This window comes from Pristis pectinata, chromosome 25 (genome assembly GCF_009764475.1).
Source record: "Pristis pectinata isolate sPriPec2 chromosome 25, sPriPec2.1.pri, whole genome shotgun sequence".
Taxonomy (NCBI): Eukaryota; Metazoa; Chordata; class Chondrichthyes; order Rhinopristiformes; family Pristidae; genus Pristis; species Pristis pectinata.
The window spans coordinates 13139165-13153335 of record NC_067429.1 but is presented as its reverse complement, the minus strand read 5'-3'; the positions used below and the strand labels follow the sequence as shown (position 1 = coordinate 13153335).

Sequence of the window (14171 nt, the reverse complement as noted above, 5' to 3'; positions counted from 1 at the left end):
TTACTTATTTCATTTTTAATAGTTTTTTAAGTGTTTTTGAATGTCAGAGACAACAATGCAACAAGCATTTTCTTATACTTTATTTCAAAGAGTCAATCCCAACAAGAAGATTATGAAATAGTTAACAATTAATAATCTGACTATTAAGAATAATAGTACTCATCAACAAAACCCTTTTACTGGAGAAACTCCATACCCTGTTTTGCACAGTGATATAGCATAATCTCACTGGTACAGTTACAGGATGGTGCACTGAAGACCAGGTAGTGCACATTTTCATAGTTACTTAACACACTTTTAGTGAAAAACACAGCTGTTAAAGGGTTAAAGTTTCTTCAGTTAAAAAATTAAAGCCTATATTAATTATCATATTTCATTCACTTTTATTTTAAAAATTAACAATCTTAGACTCTGTTACAGCTTATATTAAATTATGCATTGTGATAATGTTAAAAACACTTAAGTCCTTTCTCTCTAGTTGTTTATTAGCTCAATCAATAAATTCAATGACTGAGATGTTTTTCAAGCAACAGGTATCCAAACATGTTTGCGTCAGCTTGACATGCTCTTGCTTTGTCCGTTGATTCTGTGCGTCTAGCCTTTGAGTCCAAAGATCACTGTTTGCGTATTATGCTGCTGCCTACTTCTGTATATAATGGATCCACACAGCACAGCACAGCACAGCACAGAAAAGATCACATTGGATAGAGTGCAAGGGAAGCAATGTTCCCAACGGTGCAGAGAATGGACGCTGGCATGGACCTGCTCCACAGCTCCGGGGTGGAGATGGTGCAGTTTCTGCAACTGAATTACAGAGACTCCCAGAGCTGGTTCACTTTTATCTCTGTCGCTGCTGATCTCAGAAACACTTTCTATGTTTTCTTCCCTATCTGGTTCCACCTGTGTGAGGCAGTGGGCGTCAAACTCATCTGGGTGGCTGTCATCGGAGACTGGCTCAACCTCATCTTTAAATGGTAAGTTAATTTGGGGAGAAAAACTATCTATTTGTAAAAAATTAGGGCAGTAAACTTGATATCCACCGAATACAGGTGCTGTTTCTGTGTGTGTGATTAACCCATGCCTGGTGAGTATAACATACCAATCAGTTTGTTCATTGAATGGAGTGTCCTGTCAGCACTAATTGTGCTTGGATGATTCAGCAGTGGTGTCACAGCAGTGGCCAGCACCAATTAAGTTAGCCTGTGTCAATTAGTGCTAGGTTAATGCACCTTGATTTCAGTATAAGCAAGGCAGGCATCTCACACACACCATTCCGCACAGTTGGGTGAATTGTTTACTGAACACCCTGGATAGTTATGATATTCTGGTCTGGGACTTCTCCCTTCCCCTTCTTCCCTCTACCACAGTTTACCCCTTAGCTTGTTCTCCCAGCTGTGTTGTATTGCAAAAAAAAATACTGGCATAACTTAGAGCAACTGGCTTGGACAGAAGACAGATGTCAGTAAAAAGTCCTGCAACGACAGTCATGGCTCTTCATGTAGATTTCTGAATCAACTTTAGAACCTCCAGAAAGAAGAAATCAATGAGCAAGTATTTTTAAGTGGTGCTGGAGTGTTGTGGGACAGGTGATGGTGGTTGGGTGGTTATGATTCTGGGTGGGGGTGTGTGGTTTTCCTTCCTGCTTTTAAGTGTGTGGCCAAAGAGGCAGTGTCATTATCAAATCTGCATGATTTTATGACTTTATGACCCATTTCTTTTATATATTTCCTCTGGGTCGTCAGTACCGCAAGTACTGACATCCTCACCAGTATGGCAACTGTGACGACTCATTCTACAAGTGTATGTGTAGTCACACGATAATTGCCATTTTGGACCTGTAAGGACTGTTATCCTGTTCAAAACATGGGCACTAATTCACCAATTAAATGCTTCTGTGATCCTGAACATTATAAAAAGACTGGTTCTGCTTGTGTTCACAAGCCAGGGACAAGAAGATCCTCGAAGATGTTTTGTTTAATGTGAAAAATGCTCACAGGCTTAACGAATGGAGACCCTTATGAGTAGGTCACTCCATTTATTGGAAGGAGTCCCAGAAATGGTTGGCCGATTTTTGTCTGTTCCTTCAAATCCTCCTCTCCCCTCCACTCTTGAATGTGCTTATTCCCTCTGGACTGCTTCTGTCTAGTAAGGTAACACATCCAAGAGTGTTTCATCATGTGGTTTCCAAGATGTGCTCAGGTTGATTGCCCCATTATTTATCTTAAGATCACTGAACTAAATATAGTGGCAGCACCAGATTCCCCAAGTCCTTTCCACCATCCCCAAGATCAAGCGTGTGATGGAATACTCTTCAATTGCCTTGATGAATGTACCTCCAGCCACTCTCAAGAGGCTCAACACCACTCATGAGAACATAACCCCCTTGAATGGTATCTCATCCCTCATGTTAACTGTCCATTCCCTATGTCACCGTTACAATGTGTTTGTAATGTGTAATGTCTACAAAATGTGCTGCTAATACTCACTTAAATTACTCTGAATTCACCTCCTAAACATGTGCCCTCTACCTGGAAGGACAAAGGTAGCAGATGCATAGGAACACCACCACCTGCAGGTTCCTCTCCCAATCATACACTATACTAACTTGGAAAGGTCGTTTCTGGGTCTAAATCCTGGAACTCCCAACCCCTTAGTACTGCGGCAGTGCCAACATCAAAAAGAATGCAGCAGATCAAGAAGGTGGTTCACCACCAGCTTCCCAGGAAGGGGCAAGAAATGTGGACCTTGCCAGCAACACCAACATTCCATAAGTGAATAAAGTCCATTTGCAGTATTACCTTGCTTCCATGGTAACCAGCCAAAATAATCCAATGATATAACCCAGAATTTTCCAATCTGAGTACCACACCAAGTAAGAGTATTTACTTATCAAACTTTGTGGAACTAGAGCAACTCTACATTAGCACTTTGTAATCTCGTACTCAATTGATCAAATATTATCTCCACTGACTTTCCTGCTATGTTTTATCTACTGCCTCAACTGAAGGGGAGTTTTTGCATACACGGAGGCTGCACTTTTTGCAAAAGCTGGTCAGTATAAGTGGGATTGAGAACCTTAAGAAATATGAAACCCAGAGCCACAGAATTACATCAAAACATAGTGTTATAAATTAGCAGATTGTAGCTATCTTTTATTTTGATACATTTTTATAATTAAAAAATAAGGAGAAAATGGATTGAGTGCTGTTCTTGTCAGTACAACATGCTACCAAAATGACTGTATTTGAAGGGAATCTGAAAAGATGAGGAGAAAGGTTTTAATACCTCTTGGATCAATACTAGCAACCTCCAGATGAAGAAAATTAGAGGGTTAAAAAATAATGGTTGTGAAGACCAAGCTGTATTGGAATTTTACAGATTGTAGGAACTGTCTTATTTTCACCATCCCAGAAATATATTCATATTTGAAGAAGATACAATTAGGTGTTAGTAAGTTAAGATGTGGTTACATTAGTAATTCACCAACTTTTGCAAATAGAAATTCATCCTGCTGTAAGACCAGTCCTGTGAAAATAAAAAAAGCTGCAGATGCTGGAAATCTAAAATGAAAATAGAAAATGCTGGAAACATTTAGCAGGTCAGGCTGCATCTGTGGGAAACAAAGATCTGTTTCTTTTCCCACAGATGTGCCTGACCTGCTGAGTGAAACCAACCCTGACTCTGAAGTTGGGTAGGTCATAATCGTCCCTTTGATTCACTGTCAGATCAAAAACTGACTCTGGATTTAGGCTGAATTAACACTATAGCATTGGTGTGAAGTGAAACTGTTACCTTGATGTTACAGTCTGGTAAGTGATCTATCAGGTTTCTGATACCATATTTCTCTTCGTTTAACTTTGTCTAATTAGTTATCTTTAGAAATTGCATGTGAGATATGGATGCATTTTGCTACAAAATATTTTTCTCGATAAATTAGCAGGGATCAGTGATTAACAAGACTAAGGCAACATTCCAAGATAACCTCACTACAATCAGAACTGAGTAAACAAAAGGTTCTTAGCCTCTAAGTTTTATTATAGATCCAACTACTAAGGTCAGCTTGTTGTTCAATGTGCTTTTAAAAAAGCATTTGTTATCACTGTTTTTGAGATTCCCCAATGTAAATGTTTAGCAAACGTCTGATGTTGTTATGTTCTAACATGTTTTGCATTGGTTTATAAAGATTTTGGGTAAAATCCAGAATTATTTGAAATCCGGGTGTATCTACTACTCCCAACATCTTTTTTCCTTCTCCTTTACAGGATATTATTTGGCCAGAGACCTTACTGGTGGGTTCATGAAACTTCCTACTATGGCAATTTATCTGTTCCTGTGTTGGAGCAATACCCCATTACTTGTGAAACTGGGCCAGGTACTGACATAATAGAAACTGTGAATTTTAATAAGTCATAGATTAGACTTTCTACTGCATTCCCGATAAAGTGAAATTGACTTAACTTCTGTACATTTCAGGAAGTCCCTCAGGCCACACCATGGGGTCAGCTGGGATTTGGTACGTGATGGTGACAGCAATAGTGACAAGCACGTTTCAGAAAAAGCAACATTGCCTCAGAAGCTGGTGAGTCGATGAAATGCTGAATTTTTTAATGCTGACAAATTTGAGGCCAGCTTGACTTGGTCTCTTAGAACAAAGAAAGCTAGGAACATTTACACTGGAGGAAAGGAGCCTCAGAGCAAAAATTAATGAGGTATTAAAGGTTTAAAGAGTGTGGATAAACTGAACGTTAAGTATATCTTTGACACAGAAAAGAGTGGAAATGCACTCAGAAGAGTGAAAGTGAATAAGCAGTTAGTTATTTTACCTGGAGGTTGATGGATTTATGGAACTGTCACTGTAGGAAACAGAGAGCATTGGTAAATCCCACACAAATCAGTAAAATAATTAGCAGAGAAAGTAAATTATATATTAAGGGCAGAGAAAGAGAAAGGAAAATTACTTTTGAAACCAGTAATACTTTTCTTGTTGCATCCAATTTCCAGCTAGTATTTTTAACCTCTGGAAAAGGCTGGACTAATCACAGTCCCCCTCTACATTCCCAGTCATATTTAACAAAAAAAGGGTAAACTAAGTACAAAATGTGCAGCTTTAAAAATTTAAACTGTCAGAAAATGCTGCTTCACTAAACAAATGAGCTTCATTTTCTTCCCTGGCTACTTTGCAATGAAGGGAGATAGCTGTGGAGATGAATTCCACATGCATAGTACCAAGGGAAGTGTACAGCTCTTGTAATTGATAGGCTTGACAAAACTCCTGTCTACCCAGTTTCTCCTTGGTTCTGTTCAACAATATATCCCTCACAAACAAATGGAGCATCCAGCAGCATCCTGATCAGAATGCAACCCACTACTGGTGCAGGATTGCTACCTAAACATATCAAATTGTTGTGTTAGTAGTATATACTGCTTAAACACTTAATGTAATTAAATTCTAACTGTCTTGTTATGTTGTCACCTGTTGTGCTCAGAAGCTGAGGGAAACTTCAGATTCTGAGGAGACTTAATAAGTTAGATGCTGAGAGGATCTTATTCCTTGTGTGAGACCTAGAAGAAGGCATAGACTTAGGGGAAGGGGTTTTCCATTTAACACTAAGAAACAAAAGAATTTGTTCTGTCAGAGGATTGTGAATCTTCTGAAAATTGCAGAGGGAGAGTCAAAGAGTATAGTCAAGCCTGAGATAGACATATTTTGGTCTACAGGGGAGTCAAGGGCTATGAGAAACAGGCAGGAAAATGGAGGTGAGGCTAAAATCAGGTCAGACATCATCATATTGAATGGTGGAGCAGATTCAAGGGCTTCCATGGCCTTTTGTGCATGTTCTTATCACTGCTGTTTCTGTTTCAGGTGTCTCCGTGCTTTTTTGTGGGGAGTGTTCTGGGTGGTTCAGGTCTGTGTCTGTGCATCCAGAGTCTTTGTAGCTGCACATTTTCCTCATCAAGTCTTCATGGGGGTCATCTCAGGTCAGTGGAACATTCAGTAATCTTTCCTGCATCACAGACAATGGGCAGACAATCCGATCTATGTCCCCTTCTTCAGCATTCCTGTTTGTGAAAAAATTCACTGTACCTCAGTACAAGTGACAATAATAAACCAATACCAATACCAAAAAATAACACAGAAACAACACGTACTCAGATTTCATATGAGAACAGCCCGAGTCAGAGTTTTCAATCTTATTTCTACAAAGTACTGTTGCTTAATTATTGTCTTTATGACTAAAGATTTAGCACCTTAGTACTTTGATAAATTATTTTAGCTGCCATTGCAATAAATTTGTAATTGGAATTACTTCACTTTCTACAATTAAGAAATTAAATCTAGTATATTATCACACCCACATGATATCTCTAAATGTTTCACAGCCTTTCAAAGTATAATTAGCAATCAGCACTATTTGGAAGCTGTTCTTGAATCACAGACAACAACAATCTGCTGGAGGAACTCAGCAGGTTGAGCAGCATCTGTGGGAGGAAAGGAATTATTGAAATTTCAGGTCGAAACCCTGCATCAGGTCCTGATGAAGGGTTTTGATCTGAAACGTCGACAGTTTCTTTCCTCTAATAGATGCTGCTTGAGTCTTGAGTTCCTCCAGCACGTTGTTTGTTGCTTTAGGTTCCAGCATCTGCATTTTCTTGTGTCTCCCTTGAATCACAGACAGAGATGTATAATTGTGCTGTCTGTAATTCCATGATGTTGGAACATCATCTATATAGATGAGAGCTTATGGGCTTGCATTCATTAAACTTCTTTTGAAGGCTCTGTTTAGTGTACTTGTGTAATATTCCTTTGTTCTATTTATCACATAATCATCAAACAATTTTTTGGATGGAATATTTTTATCCAACTGCACAACATCCTATTCCAATAATAAGAAAATTTCAGATTTTTGGAGTGATTGCTTACAGAAAGAAGTGATGTATGAGCATTTCTGGAAAGATAGCTGGAAAGCTTACATGAAGCTACAGTATCGTATATGAATATACAACTGCCTAAGTATTAATCCTGAGCCTTAGCCCAATGCATGGGGCCTTGCTTTCTTTGTGTCATTCTTAATTCCATCAGGATTCTATTTCTTCTTTCTCTGAAGATGCTGGATCCCTGCCTCACGGTACAGAGCCTAAATGTCCATTCTTATGAGGCCACACAGTGAGCTTTCAAAGCACCAGACAGAACATTGAATTCTCTCACTTTAGGTAATCCCCACCCCCCTTCCCCACACCCGCGCCCCCCCCCCACCCTCTACCATGCTTCTTCTCTTCCTCCCTTTCCTAGTCTCCTTTTTTCTACCAATTCTTCCCTCTCTCTCCTTACCTTTGACCCATCCCCCGGTGGTGATAGGTAGATGCAGGTAAGAGATAGTAATAGGCAGGTGCTCTCCCCTCCTCCCCCGCACCTGCCTATCACTATCCCTTACCTGCGTCTACCTATCACCTCCTTGTGCCCACCCCGCCTCCCCTCTTCTGTCCACCTATCACTGCTCTGCTTTTCCCCCCTATATATTGGGCTTCCCCTTTTCCTATCTTCATCCTGAGAAAGGGTCCTGACCTGAAACGATGACCGCCTGCTTTTCTCCACAGATGCCGCCTGGTCTGCTGAGTTCCTCCAGCATCATCGTGTTTTTCACCAGACAGAATTGCTGGGGAACGGCCAGGACAGGAATTCTGTCCAGTTTCCTCCCCCACACTCCCCTCACTGTTCCCATCTTCTCACTACACCCCCCTTATTTGGTTCCTCGCTTCCTTTCTCATCAGATTCCACAATCTGCAGCCCTTTGTCACCTCCACCTATCACCTCCCAGCCTCTGTCACTATTCCCTCTCTTCCCTCCTCCATCTGCAAATAACTCCTCACACCTGGATCCACCTATTGCTTGCCAGCTCTTGCTACTCTCCCTCACCTCTTTATACTGGCTATCTACCCTCTACTCTTTCAGTCCAGACCTGAAACATTGACCGTCCATTTCCCTCCACAGATGCTGCCTGACCCGCTGAGTTCCTCCAGCAGCTTGTTTCTTGCTCCAGATTCCAGCATCTGCAGTCTCTTGTGTCACCTCTCATCTAACATTGGGCACTGAAGCCCAGCATAGCTTAGAGGTGGCATCCCACCTGATATCAGCTAATTCAGTACAGTTTGGAAGTGAATAGGGTTGTCAACCCTGGCTTATGTGAGAGGGTTACCTATTGATTTAACTCACTAAACAATGCAGCGTTCATGGTAATCTGCTATTACTACTCCACACGTCTATAAGTGGAAATGTTTACCTTCACATGACTTAACCTTCTGACTTTGCACCTGCTTATTATTAAGAAAACCTATAAGTAGGCAGCTAACCTTTCAAGCTCATGCCCACGCTCTCCGGACCATTACAATCCCTGATGGATTCTGACCACATCTTTCATCTGCTAAGATTAGTAGCAGATTTTTCTGGCCCCAAAACGTGATGAAACCAATATATATCCCAAAATGTTTTCATTACTTTTATTCCAACAACTATTTTTAGCCAACTGGGCACAGGAACAGAATAACCATTAATGATTAATCCTCCTCTTAAACTGATCCAATTGCTTTTCCGCTCTGATGAAGGGTCTTAGACCTTTAATCTTAACTGTTTCTCTTTCCACAGATGCAGCCTGACTTGCTGAATGTTTCCAGCATTTTCTGTTTTTATTTCAGATTTCCAGCATTTAAGTTTTCTGATTTTCATTTGAGATCATATTGGCTGATGGGAAAAGAAACGAACTAGAATGAGATTATTTGTTAATGCAAGAGCAAGTGGATGCAGCAAAACTCATCAAATATTTTGATCCGTAAGCAGCTGCTTTCATGGATCATTGTCAATCACCAGAGGAGTTTCCATGTAAATATTATAATGTTCAATAATAAAACTTCACATTGATTTTTGGCCTTTGCAGTGCTAACTTTTGTCCTATTTCGTGTTCAGGAATGATTGTGGCGGAGATGTTTGGCCGGATTAATGCAATCTACAATATAAGCCTCAAGAAGTATCTGCAGATCACTCTCTTCCTGTTCTCCTTCGCTCTGGGCTTCTACCTGCTGTTGAAAGTGCTGGGAGTCGACCTGCTGTGGTCAGTGGAGAAAGCCCAGAGATGGTGCGCCCGAGCAGAGTGGATCCACATTGACACCACTCCCTTTGCTGGGCTGGTCAGGAACATGGGAGCCTTGTTTGGATTGGGATTAGCTCTGAACTCACCCATTTATGCTGAGAGCTGCAAGGGAAAGAGAGGCCAGCAGTTCTGCTTCCGGATAAGTTGCATTGTGGCCTCACTGATTGTCCTGCACCTGTTTGACTCTGTGAAGCCCCCAGCACAGAAGGAACTTTTGTTTTATTTCCTGTCCTTCTGCAAAAGTGCTGCCGTGCCTCTGGCAGCTGTGGCAATCATTCCCTTCTCAGTGTCGCAAGTTATGAACCAACAAGAGAAAAAAGTGCTCTAGGTGTCTGCAACTCAAATATTTGCCCATTAATACAGAAGCCACTCGCCAAATCAAATCAGTTTGACTTTGGCTAGTTGTACTTTGAGACAGAATTTAAACTCAGCTTGTCAAAGATACAAGGGCAGCAGGTTTGCATTGAACAGAGTGGTCTTGTTTAACATGTAATATAACCAGATGATCCAGAAAAAAATCTACGCAGCAGAGGTGTCCTGAGAATGAATTTACAACATAGATTGACATTTGCATTTTTAATTGCAATCTGTTTTTGTAATCTGGTTCTTCTGTTAAATTACATATTGTCTGAATCATACTATCACCCTGCACATCATGAGCAAGAAAAAGGTTATGTTTTGGACACTGGTGTTTTGCATTCCCTGGGCTCCTGGTCAATTAGGCTATTTGTTGAAAGGAAATGTTGAAGCCTCCTGATCACCCAGTGGGAATCTGTGGGCATGATGTGTTGCAAAACAATCTTTTCTTCTCTATTGAGTCAATTGCTTTTGTCAGGGTTACCTGGGTCAGAGCTCCAACTCCTTACTGTTAGTCTCTGCGGAACAAGAACAGTGTGAGTCAGTCTGTGGTGGACTATTCTGCCAATACTTAATCAAAATGCTTACACATGAAGAAAAGGCCAATCAGAGGCACATTGTTCTCTGGGGAGTTGGAGTAAGAAAGAGAGAGAAAAATGGTGTTGCTTTTAATGTGTATATTTCTTTGTTTGGCATGAGTGATAAGATAAAGGGAACTCTGCTCATCGCTGTATACTGCTGGTAAAGAGCTGCTGTTCTATAGGGACCCACCTCTTCAAAGCTAGTTCTGTAAACAAGGACTTGAAAATGTACATACCTCGAATGCACTGTGAATGCAATGGGATAAAGCAATTCTTTTCTGACCGGATGGATGGTTATTTATTGTATGCGGGTGGTTTTTATCATAGAGATAGAGAAATCTGTTAGGTGCTTCAGAAGAACAATTAGCAAAATACTGCAGATGCTGGAAATCTGAAATGAAAATAGTAAATGATGGTAACAGTAGGTCAGGGAATATCTGTGGAGACTGAAACAGAGTTAGTGCTTCAGACTGATAGATCTTTCATCATAGCTGGATGAAAAATGTCACCGTTTTGTTCTTTTTCATTATGTGCTTCTTTGAATAATTTGTATGGAAGTTTTTATTGTAATAAATATTTTGAAAGGAAAGATACTGATTTATTTTCCATATATTTTTATTTGTTTCCATATTTTTGTTTGTTTCATTAAATTCTTGGCCCCATATACAGCCCCAGCTCCAAGTAGAACAGTTCCAAGGCCTCTGTTAATCCCATTTTGCAGTGAATTGCTGGGGGATCAATGAAAGTAGATTAGGAAAACTATTTTCCATGGGATTGACTTGATATTCCCATGATCCCAAATGGATGGGCTGGATGGGTGTTGCAGCTGGGCTCCAACAACAATTTTTTTCATGGACACACTGCTTCAATTTTCACTAGCTCCCTAGGTCATGCTGATGCAGACTCATAGAGCCCTACAGCACAGAAACAGCTCTTCAGCCATGCTGACCTCAAGTATCCATTTGTACTACTTCTGCACTAATCCCATTTTATTCTCCCCATATTCTCATTAATTTGCCCCAGGTTTTACCGCTTACCTACACACTGCATGGTATTTCCAGCTGCCAGTTCTCACTTACCTCAAATGCACTACAAATGCAATGAGTTACAGTGGTTTCATTCAGACTGAGGATGTCTGTCAGTTGTCTCCAGGGGGTGGTGAGAGAGGGCTGGTGGCTACAGGAGGGTTCAGGGCCTGGATTACCAAGGAAGGTAAGCCCCTGGAAGATGGGAAGGGCCTTCTGAGAAGTGGGACTCAGAGATAGTAGCAGCGATCCAGTGAGTGGGCAGATGATGTTCTGGACCTCCATTTAAGGTCTTGGGGGATCACTGGGCCAGGGCCTGGTCCAGTCGGATAGTTAGGGGTGGAGGACAGTTGGTGGAAACCTCATGGTCTTGGGGGATTGCGGCTTGGGGCTGAATCTTAGGGGGTCTCTTGACATCTTGTGACTTTGTGGTACAATATTGGATGAGGTAAAAGGAAGAGTATTATGGGATGTATCATCTTTGAAGATGGATACATCATGAGTCCCAGATGAAGTATGGTCTCCTTCTTGTGTTGTAAGTGTTTATGATTCTATTAGATTGCATGGAGGCATAAAAGCCCATGAAAGAGAAAATCTGCTGATGGCCTCATCAAGCAGCAGTTGGCAACCAGTGACCTCTGGATTGTATTCAAACGTACTTGATATAATATAATGAGAAAGCAAAGATAAACAATTCAGAACCATTTCACAAAGTAAACCTACTGTCTGCAATGACAACTTGCATTAATAATGCATATATAACAATAAATGAAAGAAAATACTGATCTCTGAGGAGAGTTGAACTGCAGCTTTGCAACACCTTTCCAGTACAGATGAAGTGGCCTATTGTGCATGCTCTTCATTTATGATGCTCTCTCTCATTGATTTGGAAGAATGAGCCATCTGCTGTACAATGTTCATATTGTAACACCCAATGTAAGCACATCATCATGCCACATCAACAATCCTTATTCTACTTCTTAGAGATGTAACCACACAAATCCCAGAATTTTATCTCTTTGACCAACTGTTTCATCACTTAACCAGTGGCACAATGACAGTTTTTTTTAAATAGTCCTGTGAAATACATTTCATAATGCTAAAGGTGCCTAATACACACAAACCATCATTGTTCTTCTGTCAAAAGAAAATGCATTCTTCTCATTTCTAATGGGGAATCTATTATTTCAGGCTAATTCAAGTTATCAGAGCCTTAGAGTACCCTCAATAGTGATCGGATAAGCATCTCACCCAGTTCATAACCAAAACATCTCTTTAGTGAGATACATAATAGGTTATTTGGCAAATACTCTGTACGGAGTTCAGACTGAAGGAAGCACTGATCTGACCACTTCCTGTGTTGAACTTTTCTTTCTTCAAAGCAGAGAGTATTGGGAACAATTGAGAACAGAGATGAGGAGGAGGATATTTCACGAAAGCTCCTATTCCATTTGAAACCTTCTGGAAAACATGTGTGACTGGATGTAAAATCATGAGAGAATATGGTTGCATTATGATTATTCCTGGCAAGAGATCCAGAGAACTGGACCACTGATCCAGAAGCACAAGTTTGAATTCCCGCAAGGTGCTAGGGAATATAAATTCAGTAATGGTGACCAAGAAACTAGTACATTGTCATAAAAACTATCTGTTTCTCTCATAGACTTCAATGAAAGAAATTTGTTACCCTCAGCCAGTCAGGTCTGTGTGTGACTGCAGACCCATTAATATGAAAAATTAGTGAAGATACTAGAAAGGCAGGAAACAGAATTGAAGTGGCTGTATGTTAGGTTAACAAAATGCACCTTCAATCACAACTGGAAGTGTTCAAAATCATGCTTATATTTAAATTTTCTGGGTCATGTCCAAGTCAGAAGGCTTACACTTCATCGGAGTTCTCGCAAGAGGGGGTCTAGTCCTTTTGGGGAGGGTTTTACCTACCTTTAAACTACAGGGAGATGAGACCCCAAGGGAGAGGAGTGAGAAAAAGAAAATGGTAGGTAGTGCCAGAGTTTAGAAAAAAATTAAAAGGTCAAATTTAAAGGTGCTATACCTGAATACATCCTGAATCCACAACAATGTGGATGATTTAAGGCACAAGAGTTATAAATGGCCATTGCAAAAATGTGGCTGCAGGATGACCAAAGCTGGGAAAACCACATATATAACATTACTGGTCAAGAGAGAGACAGAGAGCAGGAAACTCTAGACTAGTTAGACTATCATTGGGAAAATGTTGGATTTCGTTATTGAAGAAGTAATAGCATGGTATTTAGAAAGTTATAAGATAATCAGGCAGAGTCAATATGGTTTTATGAAAGGGAAATCATGTTTGACAAATTTGCTAGAGTTATTTTGAGGAGCTAACAAATAGGATTGATAAAATGGTATCGATAGATATAATGTATTTGGATTTCCAGAAGGCATTCAATAAGCTGCCTCATAAAAAGTTTTTTCAGAAGTTAGGCATGCATGGGGTTGGGGTAATATATTAGCATTGATATGGCTAAGCAGAGAGGTGGGATAAATTGCTCAATTTTGTATTGGCAGTCTGTAGTTAGTGGGTGCCACAGGGATCATTGGTCGCGTTCAACTATTTCTAATCTATATAAATGACATAGATGAAGGGACCAACTGTACCGGTGCAATATTTGCTGATGATATAAAGATAGATGGCTTAGCAAATTGTAAAGAGATGGAACATAGAACATAGAACATAGAACAATTACAGCATAATTCAGGCCCTTCAGACCACAAAGCTGTGCTGAACATGTCCCTACCCTAGAAATTACTAGGCTTACCCATAGCCCTCTATTTTACTCAGCTCCATATACTGATCTAACAGTCTCTTGGAAGACCCTATCGTATCAGCCTCCACCACCACTTCCGGCAGCCCATTCCACGCACTCACCACTCTCTGAGTAAAAAACTTACCCCTGACATCTCCTCTATATCTACTCCCCAGCATCTTAAACCTATTTCCTCTTGTGGTCACCAATTCAGCCCTGGGGAAAAGCCTCTGACTGTCTATGAAATAAAAATAAATCACTACTTACTGAAACTAC

At 40.4% G+C, this 14171-nt stretch overlaps 1 protein-coding gene across 1 annotated transcript; it reads left to right on the top strand.

Annotated features, from left to right (window-relative positions):
• The first annotated feature begins 634 nt into the window (after positions 1–634).
• On the top strand, positions 635–10670 carry LOC127583049 (glucose-6-phosphatase catalytic subunit 1-like). Its single transcript, XM_052038767.1, has 5 exons — positions 635–974; positions 4263–4372; positions 4474–4579; positions 5864–5979; positions 8960–10670. Exons 1-5 carry the CDS (start codon positions 724–726, stop codon positions 9469–9471), a joined length of 1095 nt encoding a protein of 364 aa, XP_051894727.1. The 5' UTR covers positions 635–723; the 3' UTR covers positions 9472–10670.
• The last annotated feature ends 3501 nt before the right edge of the window (positions 10671–14171 follow it).

Bases quoted from the DNA above. Each gene is read 5' to 3' on its own strand.
- LOC127583049 (XM_052038767.1), top strand. From the start codon at position 724: ATGTTCCCAACGGTGCAGAGAATGGACGCTGGCATGGACCTGCTCCAC. The intron at 4,580-5,863 runs GTGAGTCGATGA...TTTCTGTTTCAG, and splicing joins CAACATTGCCTCAGAAGCTG to GTGTCTCCGTGCTTTTTTGT. The intron at 5,980-8,959 runs GTCAGTGGAACA...TTTCGTGTTCAG, and splicing joins CTTCATGGGGGTCATCTCAG to GAATGATTGTGGCGGAGATG.